The sequence below is a fragment of the Jaculus jaculus genome, chromosome 21 (assembly GCF_020740685.1).
Source record: "Jaculus jaculus isolate mJacJac1 chromosome 21, mJacJac1.mat.Y.cur, whole genome shotgun sequence".
NCBI lineage: Eukaryota > Metazoa > Chordata > Mammalia > Rodentia > Dipodidae > Jaculus > Jaculus jaculus.
Genome location: NC_059122.1, coordinates 4,987,286 through 5,001,867, shown reverse-complemented (window position 1 = coordinate 5,001,867; position 14,582 = coordinate 4,987,286). Strand labels below are relative to the sequence as shown.

Genomic DNA, 14,582 nt, shown 5'->3' with positions numbered 1-14,582 from the left:
ACTTCTGCTGACACATCTGCCCCGCACCACATTCCCACCAACGTCACAGCTTTAAAGGGACAATAAATGGGGTCCAGGGCCCAATCACTGTCATTCCTGGCAAGACTGGGAGAATGGGTTGCTAAGAAATGAAAACTTTTTTTTTTTCTTTTTTTGGTTTTTCAAGCTAGGGTCTGTATCTAACCCAGGCTGACCTGGAATTGTAGACTCTGGGTGGCCTTCCTATCTCTGCCTCCTGAATGCTGGGATTAAAGGTGTGCGTCGCCACGCCCAGCTGTGTTTTTTTTTTTTTTTTTTTTTTTTTTTTTTTTTTTTTTTTGAGGTAGGATCTCCCTCTAGCCCAGGCTGACCTGGAATTCACTATGTAGTCTCAGGGTGGCCTCAAACTCACAGCGATCCACCTACCTCTGCCTCCCCAGTGCTGGGATTAAAGGCGTGCGCCACCATGCCCGGCTTGTTTTTGGGTTTTCAAGGTAGGATGATGCTCTAGCCCAGGCTGACAATGGCATTCACTAAGTAGTCTTCGGCTCCTGCCTCCCAAGTGCTGGGATTAAAGGCATGGGTCAACACACCCAGTTTGTACATCAGTCTTTTAAAGAACAGAAAGACTGTCCAGGGAAATCATTAAAGACTGAATATGGCCGGGCGTGGTGGCGCACGCCTTTAATCCCAGCACTCGGGAGGCAGAGGTAGGAGAATTGCTGTGAGTTCGAGGCCACCCTGAGACTACAGAGTGAATTCCAGGTCACAGTGAGACCCTACCTCAGAAAAACCCAAAAAAAAAAAAAAAAAAAAAAGACTGAATATGTCCCAGGGTTGAATGGGCATTTTTTTCCCCCTAGGTAAGGTCTTGTTCTAACCCAGGCTCGCCTGGAATTCACTGTGTAGTCTCAGGCTGGCCTCGAATTTAGAAAGATTTCTCCTATCTCTCCTGAGTACTAGGATTAAAGGCTCTGTTTTTGCTTTTGAATCTATGGATGGAGGGAAAGTTTTTTTCATGAGCCTTGATTACTCATGTATAAAGTAGGGAAAACGGGCTGAAGAGATGGCTTAGCAGTTAAGGCACTTGCCTGCAAAGCCACGGATCCTGGTTTAACTCTCCAGGACCCACGTAAGCCAGATGCACAAGGTAGTGCACATATCTGGAGTCCATTGCAGTGGCGGGAGGCCCTGGCATGCCCAATCTCTGCCTCTCTCTCTCTCTCTCTCTCAAATAAATCAGTGAAAATAGATTTCAAAACATGATATAGAGAAAATGTACAAGGGTTTGCTGGGGTAAGTAACGTCTCAGAAGCAGGTGTCCAGAGAGCGGAACTGATCCACTGAGACAGCGAAGCCTCCAACTCCGGCTGACTTCATGCAGGTCTTAGGTCAGCCTGAGCACCGATGACTAGAAAATGACTTCTCTCCACTCAGGTACCTGGACTGCAAGGAAAATGATGAGAAAGAGGAGGAATTTGTGCCAGGAGCAGGGGATTCGGGCTCCAGCAGTGAAGAGGAGGAGGAGGGAGATGTTTCCACATCTTCACTTCCCAGGAAATCGCGCCGGCGCCAGGACAAGAACCTGCAAACAGCCACGCAACCTTCATTGCAAACCCCCTCCAAGACCCCAAAGAAAACTGTAATTCTTTTCGTTTGGTTGGTTCGTTGGCTGATTGGTTTTGCGAGGTGTGATCAAACCCTAGTCCAGGCTGACCTGGAATTCACTCTGTAGTCTCAGGGAGGCCTCGAACTCACGGTGATCCTCCTACCTCTGCCTCCCGAGTGCCGGGATTAGAGGTGTGCACCACCACGCCCAGCGGTGTGTTCTGTTAGGTGATTTTTTTCAGTCCTTTTAATGCCACATGATGGGAAAGCTGTATAAACATCATAACCAGCGGGCTATAAATTTAAGGGAGAATGGGGCATGCCACTGCAAAGAAACTCCAGACACAGGCGCCACCTGTGCATCTGGCTTACATTTATTTTAGGGAATTGAATCTGGGTTCTTTGGCTTTGCAGGCAAGTGCCTTAACCACTAAGCCATCTCTCCAGTGTGTGTGTGTGTGTGTGAGAGAGAGAGAGCGTGGACAGGGTCTCGTACACATACTGTGGCATTCGTGTGGAGATCACAAGACAGCTTTCAAGTCGCGCTCTGCCCTCCCACCTCATTGAGAAAGGGTTTCTTGCTTGCACTGCCATTGTTCTTTGTTTTCCCCGCTCACAGTCTGGTATTGTCCTGCTGCGCCTTCCAGCTTTGCGCATGCACATCGGCGTGCCAGGGCCTCTTGCCGCCGCAAGGACCACACGCTTACTCCGCTTTTTGTATCCAGTGTGGGTGGATGGGTTGGAAATTGAACCTGGCTCAGGTTTTAAGGCCCCTAGCCAGCTCCAGCTTTCATTTACTGAGTCCTCTCTCCAAATTTTTTTTTTTTTTTTTTGGTTTTTTTAACCTTTTTGGGTTTTCTTGAGGTAGGGTCTCACTGTAGCCCAGGCTGGCCTGGAATTCACTATGTAGACTCAGGGTGGCCTCGACCTCACGGCGATCCTCCTACCTCTGCCTCCCGAGTGCTGGGATTAAAGGGGTGGGCTAGAGATGGTTCAGAGGTTGTTAGAGGTGCTTGCTTGTGAAGCTTGCATGCCTGGACTCAGGTCTCTGGTACCCAATAAAGCCAGCTGTCCAAAGTGGTTGGATGTGTGTGCAGCCCCTGTTTTCTCTTTTTTGGGGGTGGGGAGTGTTTTGGTTTTTTTTTTTAATTTTGTTTTCTTTTGAGGTAGGGTCTCTAGCTGAGGTTGATCTGGAATTCACTGTGTAGTCTCAGGGTGGCCTCCAACTCATGGCAATCCTCCTACCTCTGCCTCTCAAGTGCTGCGATTAAAGGGAAATGGGTGGAAATATTGCTCAGCATGTGAGGTACTTACAATTCTTACAGGCCCGGTTTGATTCCCATGTAAATCCAGATGTACAAAGCGGCACATGCATCTAGAGTTCATTTCCAGTGGCTAGATGCCCTGGGGCACCCATTCTCTGTCTCTCTTTCCCTCCCCTTTCCCCTGCTTGCGAATAAATACATCAAATAGGTCTTTTAAAAACGAAAAAGAGCCAGGCGTGGTGGCGCATGCCTTTAATCCCAGCACTCGGGAGGCAGAGGTAGGAGGATTGCCGTGAGTTCTAGGCCACCCTGAGACTCCATAGTGAATTCCAGGTCAGCCTGAGCTAGAGTGAGACCCTAAATTAAAAAAAAAAAAAAAATTAGTCTATGAACAAAATACGTGCAGAGTGAGACGGACAGGAAAGAACAGCTCATGTTGTGCAGGAGGGGGGTAAGAGGGAAGCATCACTGCTTTTCTGTTACCACATCATCATCCTCTGTCCTGTGGAGTACTTTGTGGGGCTCCCCCCCCCTTACAAATAACAGCATCTTGTCTTCTTTGAATCCAGCCTAAGCCTAGAGCTCCACGCCACGCCACACCTCAGATCCGCAGCCGAAGCCTTGCCGCCCAGGAGCCCGCTACTGTGCTGGAGGAGGCCCGACTGAGGTAGCGTGGCTGGTGGGCCCCCCTTTATGTGAAATGAGGGGAGATGCAGTCACTGCAGGCCATGGCAATGGGAGAGTCAAAGCAGGGCCTGGAGCCACACAACCTCCCGAGCAGCAGCTGGCTGATCCGGCGTGCTGGGCTCTGGAGGATTGCTCCAGGCTTCTGCTGCCTGATCCAGCAGCTGGCAGAAATCAAAAGAAGTGCCAACTCCAGTAGATTGAGGTCTGTTGCAGTCAGGTTCGCATTGCTGGTGGAAATCACCCAACCAAGGGCAGCTTGTGGAGAAAAAGAGGATTATTGGCTTGCAGGCTCGAGGGGGAAGCTCCACGATGGCAGGGGGAAACGATGGCATGAGCAGAGGGTGGACATCACCCCTTGGCCAACATAAGGTGGACCACAGCGACAGGAGAATGTGCCAAACACTGGAATGGGGAAACTGGCTATGACACCCCTAAGACCACCCCCAACAATGCACCATCTCTGGGAGGCATTAATCTCCCATTGCTATCAGCTGGGGAGACTAGCATTCAGAACACCTAAGTTCATAGGAGCACCTGATTCCAGCCACTGCAAGGTCCACACGGTCTGATGGCACTGAAGCCCCCTGGAGGGATTTGAAAGTGATTTGGGCTGGAGCTCTCACATGGAGGCAGTAGGCCAGTCTTTTGTCTTATTATTGGATAGATGGTGTCAGTCTAAGCTCTTCCTTTTGCCTCCCGTTGTAGGCTGCATGTTTCTGTTGTACCCGAGTCTCTTCCCTGTCGGGAGCAAGAATTCCAAGACATTTACAGTTTTGTGGAGAGCAAGCTTCTGGACGGGACTGGAGGGTGAGTTGTGCCAGTTAGTAGGCACTTTGGGGGTCAGAAGGGTAGCAAAACCTTCACTGAAGCTCTTAGGCAGTTTTTATTATTTTTTGGGGGGGTTGTGGGGAAGGAATAATGGCATCTGCCACCGTGCTTGGCAGCTCTTGTTTTGTTTTGTTTGTTTTTTGATTTTTTGTGGTAGGGTCTCACTTGAATTCACTATCTAGTCTCGGGAACTCAAGGCAACCTTCCTTACCTCTGTCTTCTGAGTGCTGGGATTAAAGGCATGCACCACCATGCCCGGCTTATTTAAATACTTATTTGTGAAAGAGAGCAAGAGAGGGAGTGAATGGGCATGCCAGGGCCTCTAGCCACTGCACCTAAATACCAGGCACATGCACCACCTTGCGCCTCTGGGTTCCGAGGAATCGAACCTGGGTCCTTAGGCTTTGCCAGCAAGTGCCTTAACCATTTTCTCTCTCCAGCCCTTAAGCAGCTCTTGTTGTCAAAGCTCTGTGCATACAACCTTGCTTGTGGGATGGATGAGTATGTGAATAAGCCCAACACTGAGGAGGTTGCACAGGTGGCCCCGGCTGCTCAGGCTCCGTGTATCTGAGGCCTTGCTCTTTCCAGCTGAGATGTGGCTGGCATGGTCCTTAGTGGCTGGCTATTCTGTTCTTGCGCTAGATGCATGTACATCTCTGGCGTCCCTGGCACAGGGAAGACTGCCACCGTGCATGAAGTGATACGCTGTCTGCAGCAGGCAGCCCAGACAAAGGACGTTCCTCCTTTCCAGTACGTAGAGGTGAACGGCATGAAGCTAACGGAACCCCACCAGGTCTACGTGCAGATCTTGCAGGTGAGCAAAGCTGCTTGGCTTTTTGGAAAACTGTTTCTCGAGGCACTTGGGAAAACGAGAGGCTTCCTTTGTGTTGTTTTGCGCATTTATCGGCCCCCGTGTATTTGAAAGGGGAGTTTGGGGCTGCAGAGATGGCTCAACAATGAATGTGCTTGCCTGCAAAGCCTAATGACCTGGGTTTGATTCCCCACTATCCGTGTAAAGCCAGGTGTGCAAAGTGGTGCATGTGTATGGGTTTGTTTGCAGTGGCTAGAGACCCTGGAGTGCCCATTCTTTCTCTCTTCACACCTCTCTCTCTCTCTACTTTATAATAAAATAATAATAATAAAAAGGGAATTTGTGCTGTGCGTGGTGGGGCATACATTTAATCTCAGCACTTGGGAAGCAAGGGTAGGAGGACCATTGTGAGTTTGAGGCCACCCTAAGACTACATAGTAAATTCCAGCTCAGCCTGGGCTATAGAACGAGACCCTACCCTGAGGGGAGTAGAATTTATTGGATTAGTTTATGGCAATCCACCAGTAGCAGTTTGCAGACCTGAAAGTCAGAGAACCTGATGGCCATTCTTTTCACTGGCTGGATGCCTCACAGGTCCCATCCACCTGGAAGGCTGAGGAAACTTGCTTCCATTGCCGGCGAAGGATGGGCACACGCACATGTGAAGGCAGTCACCAGGAAACCGCACGGGCAGCACAGGAGGGAGGGCCCCTTTTCTCTCGGTGCTTCCTTCCACCACACGTAGGGCCCCCCACTCTGAAGGAAGGGTTTCTCAGAGACCCAGAAATCAACCATCACACTGTGCATTTGACTTTGTGCAGTGGTAGCAAAATTGTAATCTCAAAAACAGTGTCCTGGGAGCCAGAGCGATGGTGCAGTGGTTAAGGCATTTGCCTGCAAAGCCTAAGGACGCCAGTTCGATTCCCCAGGATCTACGTAAGCCAGATGCACAAAAGGCGCGTGCATCTGGAGTTCATTTGCAGTGGCTGGAGGCCCTGGTGTGCCCGTTCTCTCTCTCTCTCTCTCTCTCTCTCTCTCTCTCTCTCTCTCTCTCCATCTTTTTGTCTGTCGCTTGCAAATAAATAAACAAAAATAAAAAAAAAAATTTAAAAAAGCGTTCTGGGAAGCTAGAGAGATGGTGTAGTAGTTAAAGCCTTTGCCTACCAAGTGTAAACCAAGTTCTGTTCCCTAGGATCTGTGCAGAGTTTGTTTGCAGTGGTTAGAAGCCCTGCGGCACCCATTCTCTATCTCTTTTCTGTCCTTCTCTGCTTTCAAATCAATAAATCTGGGAGCTAGATAATGACTTTCTGCCAGCAACAACTAGCTCCCAGGTGGCAGGGTGCCCTCCTGGAGTAAGGTGTGGGCCTTGTTCTTCCATTCATTAGCTGTTACCTCCCAACACACAATATCCCAAGAGAAAGGACTAGGCTAGGAGAAAGAATATAGGACATAGGTCCTCATGCTTCCTTCTTTAAAAAAAAAAATAATTATCACAACGTGGGCTGGAGAGGTGCCTGAGTGGTTTTAGGAACTTGCCTGCAAATCCAAAGGACCCAGGTTTGATTCTCCAGGTCACATGTAAGCCAGATGCACAAGGTGGCACATGCATCTGGCATTCATCTGCAGTGGCTAGAGGCTCTGGTACACCCATTGTCTGTCTCTTTCTCTGTCTCAAATAAATAAAAATAAATATTTTTTTAAATTATGAGAACAAGACACAGAGAGAGGGAGAATGGGCATGCCAGGGCCTTCAGCCACTGCAAATGAACGCCAGATGCATGCGCCACCTTGTGCAAAAATCTGCCTACATGGGTCCAGGGGGACCGAACCTGGGTCCTTAGGCTTCACAGGTAAGCACCTTAACTGCTGAGCCATCTCTCCAGCCCCTCAGACTTTTTATCAGTTGCACTTTAAGCTCGGTTAAATCCTTCCCGCTGACCGTAAGTGCGTTTCCCCCTTGCAGAAGCTGACAGGCCAAAAGGCAACGGCCAGCCATGCCTCGGAGCTGCTGGCAAAGCAGTTCTGCAGCGGCCAAGCGCCTTGGGAAGCCACCGTTCTGCTCGTGGACGAGGTGAGGCGGCCCCACAGGGCAGGAGGAAGGGTGATCACGTCAATGCTGCTCAAGGAGTGGGTGCCGGGTCCGTGGAGGTGCTGCGCCCCGCCCATGCCTTTCGCTGACTTCCTTAATGACCGAGGCGATGCTGCAGCCACGGGCCCCCGCCCAAGCCTTCCCCACATCCCTCCACGTGTCTTCCTCCCCGGCAGCTCGACCTTCTGTGGACTCACAAGCAAGATGTGCTGTACAGCCTTTTTGACTGGCCCACCCACAAGGAGGCCCGGCTGGTGGTCCTGACCATCGCCAACACCATGGACCTACCCGAGCGGATCATGATGAACCGGGTGTCCAGCCGGCTGGTAGGTCCTCGGCACTTCAGCCACGGGGGTCCACGGAAGTGAAGACGCAGCAGCGGACGTGGTTCGGTTCAGGTGTCTACCATAAACATAAATGCTGGGCCCCCAGCTGGTGGCACTTTGGGAACCGAAGCCTCCTGGAGGCAGTGTACGGCGGGGGGCCCTTGTGGGTGTTACTAGCCAGCTTCCCTTGCCAGTGGTGGACAAACTCCTGCTGTGGTCCACCTTATGTGGGCCAGGGGGTGATGTCCACCCTCTGCTCATGCCATCGTTTTCCCCGGCCTTCATGGAGCTGCCCCTCAAGTCTCTAAGCCAAGATAACCCCTTTTCTCCTACAAGCTGCTCTTGGTTGGGGGCTGCCTTCTGCCAGCAACCAGAAGCTCACTGCAACAGAAGACAAAGAAATACGATTTTACCATCATTGTGATGTGTATGTTGGAATTAAATACCCTTGCAAACTGGGTATGCTAAAGTACACTATTTATATTTTTATTTTTTATTTATTTATTTATTTATTTGAGAGAGAAAGAGGCAGAGAGAGAGAGAATGGGCACACCAGGGCCTCCAGCCACTGCCAATGAACTCCAGGCACATGTGCCCACTTGTGCATCTGGCTTACGTGGGTCCTGGGGAATCAAACCTGGGTCCTTTGGCTTTTCAGGCAAGCGCCTTAACCGCTCAGCCATCTCTCCAGCTCTGGAGCACACCTTTTTGTCCCAGCACTTGGTAGGCAGAGGTAGGATGATCACACCGAGCCCCAAAGGGTTAATGCAGAAAGTGCCTTAACGCTCCCCGCCGCTGCTTTGGAACTTGGAATAGAGCCGTGAGCCAGTCGGGTGCATGTTTGTTGTCACGAGCCTTCGAGTCTGGCGGGGAGATGGGCCGTGTGGCGCAGAGCACAGGTCCTGCAGTGCCGCCGCCTTAACCAGAGCACCTCTGCATCCCTCTACGCCCACATGAGCCCTCTCGGGCGAAAGCTGCTTAAGTAAATTAAGAAATGGCAGGATCGGATCCCACCAGGAATTGTCAAGTGACGGCAACTGGGAAGCAGCAGGACTCGGGGGTGGGAAAATGGATAAGTTGCTATGCCGGGGCTGGAGGGGCGGCTGAGCGGTTGAGGCATTTGTCTGCAAAGCCAAAGGACCCAGGTTCGATTCCCCAGGACCCACGTTAGCCAAATGCACGAGGGGGCGCACGCGTCTGGAGTTCGTTTGCAGTGGCTGGAGGCCCTGGCGCACCCATTCTCTCCCTCTTTCTCTGTCAAATAAGTAAATAAAATATTTTTCAAGAAAAAAAAAAAAGGGCACTCAAAGCCGGGTATGAGCGCGCACCTTTAATCCCAGCACCAAAAAAAAAAAAAAAGCCTACTCAATAACTTGTCCCTCCGTCATGTTCCAGGGCCTTACCAGGATGTGCTTCCAGCCCTATACTCACAGCCAGCTGAAGCAGATCCTTGTGTCCCGACTCAGGCACTTGAAGGCCTTTGAGGACGATGCCATCCAGCTGGTCTCCAGGAAGGTATGTCACCACAGGGGGCTCTTTGTTGCGGTCATGAGCCAGTCCTTTGACAGTGTGAGCCCTGCTGCGTGCCCCGGGGATAAAGAGGACTTTAAGAAGCCCTGTTCTATAAATGCCACCAGACCCGCCTGGGCCAGAGTGCCACCCTGTCACTAACAACCCAGGGTAAAACTGCGAGGGTTGGAGAGATGGTAGCTCAGCAGTTACGACACTTGCACGCAAAGTCTAAGGACCCAAAATGTTTTTTTTTTTTAAAAAAAAAAAAAATTTAATTAGGGCTGGAGAGATGGCTTAGCGGTTAAGCGCTTGCCTATGAAGCCTAAGGACCCTGGTTCGAGGCTCGATTCCCCAGGACCCACGTTAGCCAGATGCACAAGGGGGCGCCCGCGTCTGGGGTTCGTTTGCAGTGGCTGGAGGCCCTGGTGTGCCCATTCTCTCTCTCTCTCTGTCGCTCTCAAATTTTAAAAAAATCTTAAAAAAACAATTAAATTTAAGACATAATAATGAAAGAAGAATGCTGGTTTGTGGGGGTGAGCCTTACTGTATTGTGGGCTGACCTCTTGCAGTATTGCTCTCCTCGGGGTGGTCAGGGTTCTGGGAGTGAGGGGATGGGTGTGTGTTTTAAGCATGCTCTGGGGGCTTGGTTTTACCCCTTGACTCTCCTGTGAAAGGCTGGGTAGTAAGTGTCGTAAACTTGTACAGGACATGACAGGCCTCAGGTGTGTCTGCTTTCCTTTCTTTTACTGTTATCCCAGTGAGGCACCTGGGGATAAGCATGTATTTTGTGCCTGTGTTCCAGTAAAACTTCACTGACAAGAGGGGTGAGGCAGCAAGTGGACATCGGGTGTGGTGGTGTGCGCCTTTAATCCCAGCACTCGGGCGGGAGGATCCCCATGAGTTTGAGGCCATCCTGAGCCTACATACGGAATTCCAGGTCAGCCTGAGCTAGAGCAAGACCCTACCTCAAAGAAAATAAATAATAAAATAAAATTGTCCCAGTCAGCACGGGAGAATAGAGAGCATACAGGAACCCATTTGCCTGTGTCATGCGGAGGAGCACAAAACTGTTCAGCACGGACCCTCTGGTTCCTCCAGCTTTTGGGTGTTTTTATTTTTTTATTATTATTTTTTGTCCCTCCCCCCTCCCCTCAATCTGATTCTCTTAGCCATAGATCAGGCCATTTCCCCACATGCACAGTGTGCCGAGGGAGCCTCTCAGCCTCTGGCCTTGGGTGGTGACTTCTGAGCTTGTCTCTTGCCACGTGATCTTGAATTTTAAATACAAATAAAGCTGAGAGTTTTATGCTTTTTTTTGAGATAAGAGTCTCTCTAGCCCAGGCTATAGTCTCAGGGTGGTCTCAAACTCGCAGTAATTCTTACCTCTGCCTCCTGGGTGCTGGGATTAAAGGCATGTGCCACCAAAGACAGTGGCTTGGACTGGAGGAGGGTTTCTCAGGCTGTCCTCTACTTTGGGCATAATCCTTTCTCATCTTTTTTTTTTTTTTTTTTTGTATGAGAAAATTGGTCAGCCACTGCAGTTGAACTCCATACGCATGTGCAACCTTGCATGCTTGAGTCACCTTGTGTGTCTGGCTTACGTGGGGACCTGGATAGTCAAACATGGGTTCTTAGGCTTTGCAGGCAAGTGCCTTAACTGCCAAGCCCTCCTCAATATTTTATTTAATTAATTTGTCTTGGAGAGAGAGAGAATAGGTGCACCAGTGCTTCTTCCAGCCACTGCAAACAAACTCGTGCCTCTGGCTTACATGGATCCTGGGGAATTGAACCAGGGTCCTTAGGTTTCACAGGCCAGCACTTTAACCGCTAGCCCATTTCCCCAGCCTATCCTCCTCGCCTTTTTCACTGAACAGAATCCCTTGGTTCTTCATCGGCTGACCACTCAAGGGGCCTCAGGAGTGCAACATTTTCCCCTTGTAGGTAGCAGCCCTGTCCGGAGATGCACGGCGCTGCCTGGACATCTGCAGACGGGCCACGGAGATCTGCGAGCTTTCCCGGCAGAAGGACGGCACCCAGGGCCCGGTCACCGTGGCCCACCTGATGGCGGCCGTGGACGAGATGTCCTCCTCCTCCTACATCACTGCCATCAGGTGAGACGCCCTGCAGCCTGAGCGATCCCGGCCTGGGCTTAGCTAGGCACCCTGGTAGAGGCCTGGGCAGACCAGCCTCTTGGGAGGCAGGCAGACCCCTGCCGTTGCTGAGCTATATCCCAAGGGGACAAAAGGCTACAGGAATAAGTAAGAAACCACTGCTTTCATAAGTGGTATACTCCATTTCCAAAATGGGCTGTGGGAATGGTTCCAGGTGTCATTAATTGCTGTGTTCCTCAGCTACCAAAAAGTGGCTTTTTTCCCCCACTCAGGTAGGGTCTCTCATAAGCCCAGGCTGACCTGGAATTCACTCTAGTCTCAGGGTGTCCTTGAAACTCGTGGTGATCCTCCTACCTCTGCCACCCGGGTGCTGGATGAAAGGCATGCGCCACCACGCCTGGCCAAAGTGACATTTTCTTTCTTTCAAAGAGAGAGGAGGAGGGAGAAAATGGGCACACCAAAGCCTCCAGACACATGCGCCCCCTTGTGCATCTGGCTTACGTGGGTCCTGGGGAATCGAACCAGAGTCTCTGGCTTTGCAGGCAAGCTCCTTAACCGCTAAGCCATCTCTCCAGCACCGAAGTGGCATTTTCTGTCACTTTGAGACTTTGGAGACAAATGAGGAACCTGGTTAAACACTGCCCCTCCCCCCGCCCCCAGTGTACCTATCCTTTTTTCTAACGATCCGAGAAGTGGGCCAAAGACAGCTCAGTCATTGGTTAAGTGCACGTCTTCCACAAGCAGAGCCTGGGTGGGGAAGCCTGAGACCACTAGAGTTTGAATGTCCATATCTCACAGAAGTAGAGAAACAGGGCTGGAGAGGTGGCTTAGCAGTTAAGGCCTTTGAAGCCTAAGGATCCCCAGGTTCGATTCTCCAGGTCCCATGTAAGGCAGATGCACCAGGTGGCGCATGTGTCGAGTATATTTGCAGTGGCATGAGGCCCTGGTGCGCCCATTCTCTCTCTCAAATAAAAATAAAGAAAAGAAATAACACCTGTAGTCCCAGTTGCTCACGGGAGCAGGGAATGTCCTGGGCTTGCCAAAAACAGCCATCTTAGGTAGGAGACTCCCGCTGCAATGAGAGCAGGCTGAGCAGTGATGGAGCAGGACACGGGACTTGGCAGCAGAGCGCGTGCGCACCGCCAGGGCACAGAGGCGTGTCTACAACACGAGGAAGCGAGAAAGATGCCAGGAGCCGGGCGTGGTGGCACACGCCTTTCATCCCAGCACAACAGAAAGATACTGTGCCGGTCTGCAGCACGAAGGTCGAAACAGACCCCAAAGGAGGGAGTGGGAATGAATCTGAGACAAGAACACATGGAATGGAGCCAAGACAAGTTCCGATCAAGGCTCAGGTTTATTCAGGCAGACACAGGCTTATATACAGAAGACAGTGCCCTCGTGCCCAGGGCCATGTGGTAACGCCCCTCCATCAGGTGCCTATGCCTTATGTTAAATGATGCCTGGCGTTACTTCACCTGGGCTGCCTTCTCACCTAGGCTGTGGGATAAGAGATTAAAGACCACCTGTAGCTCCCAAAGTCAAAGAGCAGCTGCAGCTCCCCTGCAGCTCCCGACAAGATACAGAAGGTTCTGAGGTTGTTTGGAGCTGTGGTAGGTGCGTCCTTGTTAGGAAAGCTCACATCTTCTCATTTCCTTTAAGAAATTCCTCCGTCCTGGAACAGGGCTTCCTGAGAGCCATTCTTGCAGAGTTCCGACAATCAGGACTAGAGGAAGCAACATTTCAACAGGTGATTTTTTTTTTTTACTTTTTTGCCTTTTCTCAAACCCTTCTAGAAGTGATTCTGGGGCTCTTAAAATATGTGAGGATTTAAATCATTGTACAACTTGTTAATCTGTTTCATGTCACACTCTGCTAAAGAAATCAGGCTAGTCCCAGGGCATGGCAGTGCATGCCTTTAATCCCAGCACTCAGGAGGCAGAGAGGTAAGAGGATTGCTGTGAGTTCAAGGCCAGCCTGAGACTACGTGGGGAATTCCAGGTCAGCCTGGGCTAGTAAGATCCTACCTCACTTCTCTAGAACCCACATAAGCCAGATGCACATAGTTGCCCATGCATCTAGAATTCATTTGCAATGGGTAGAAGCCCTGGCACACCTGTTTTTCTCTCAAATAACTAAAATAATATTTTCAGAAATGAATTAATTCGCCGGGCATGGTGGCGCATGCCTTTGATCCCAGCACTCGGGAGGCAGCGGTAGGGTTTAAACATGTATGTGCGCCCCCACACCCAGCAGTTTGCTGTTTTTCAAGAGCCCCAGTCACTCTGGTCTCCGCTCCCCACAGGCAGGACTGGGGTTATAGGCACGTGTGCATTCAAGGTGAGCCTGGCTTAGACCTAAGATAGTACCTTGAAAAGCACCCCCAAACGACAAAGAGAGGAAGGAGGGGGAAATAAACCCAGGGCACCAAGTATCTGCTTTAGGCTGGGGGTGATCGTGACTGGCGTAGTCTCTCTTGACCCTTGCCTTGCTTCGTGTAGATATACAACCAGCACGTGGCCCTGTGCAGGATGGAGGGCCTGCCGTACCCCACCATGTCCGAGACCATGGCCGTGTGCTCTCGCCTGGGCTCCTGCCGCCTCCTCCTGGTGGAGCCCAGCAGGAACGACGTCCTGCTTCGCGTGCGGCTCAACGTGAGCCAGGATGACGTGCTGTACGCCCTGAAAGAAGAGTGAGCGCTGGCCACCAGACTCCCTTTGTCCGAAGGCCAGGGAATTCTTTCACCTCGTCTGCTTCTTGCAGCATTTGGAAAATTTTATGGTCAACACAAATAATTCAGATCGTAAAGCCAGGCTGAGCGACCATAGGCCCTCCTCTCTGGCTTGTAGTATTGTTCCTAGCCCTGCCATTCATTTTAATGGCAGCATTCTGTGTATGTCAGTATGTACACACGGTGGACTTGTATCTATGTAAAACAATTCTCAGAGAATTGATAAGGAACTGGTAACCTCTGGGAAGCACCTGGATGGGCAAAGTCCGCGGTGCGATGAAGATTTTTCATTGTCATTATGCGTTTTAAATTTTAAACATGACATTAAATTATTTTATTAAAGGAACTGCGTGTGTATCACAGTGGCATAGCGTGTGTCTAGCGTGCAAGAATCACTGGCTGGCCGGGCATGGTGGTGCACGCCTTTAATCCCAGCACTTGGGAGGCAGAGGTAGGAAGATTGCCATGAGTTCAAGGCCATCCTGAGACTACATAGTGAATTTCAGGTCAGCCTGGGCTAGAGTGAGACCCTACCTCAAAAAAAAAAAAACAAAAAAACAACAACAAAAAAAGAATCACTGGCTGTATTTCCTACTACAACGTGAGCTGGGCAAAGTGGTGCCCCCTGTAATGCC

The 14,582-nt window shown here is 50.7% G+C and overlaps 1 protein-coding gene across 3 annotated transcripts in view; it reads left to right on the top strand.

Moving 5' to 3' along the window:
- Positions 1-14,293, top strand: part of Orc1 (origin recognition complex subunit 1) — a 32,963-nt gene extending 18,670 nt beyond the window's left edge. For 2 of the 3 annotated variants that reach the window (XM_045139209.1, XM_045139210.1), the window contains 10 exons: positions 1,417-1,621; positions 3,422-3,519; positions 4,245-4,346; positions 5,010-5,181; positions 7,142-7,249; positions 7,444-7,593; positions 8,989-9,108; positions 11,047-11,216; positions 12,879-12,966; positions 13,718-14,293. In XM_045139209.1, the coding sequence (XP_044995144.1) occupies positions 1,417-1,621; positions 3,422-3,519; positions 4,245-4,346; positions 5,010-5,181; positions 7,142-7,249; positions 7,444-7,593; positions 8,989-9,108; positions 11,047-11,216; positions 12,879-12,966; positions 13,718-13,912 (1,408 nt within the window). In that variant the 3' untranslated portion in view covers positions 13,913-14,293. Of the gene's footprint in view, positions 1-1,416; positions 1,622-3,421; positions 3,520-4,244; positions 4,347-5,009; positions 5,182-7,141; positions 7,250-7,443; positions 7,594-8,988; positions 9,109-9,907; positions 10,013-11,046; positions 11,217-12,878; positions 12,967-13,717 lie in introns of those variants that run through there. The other variant, XM_045139211.1, reaches the window with a different exon arrangement.
- The last annotated feature ends 289 nt before the right edge of the window (positions 14,294-14,582 follow it).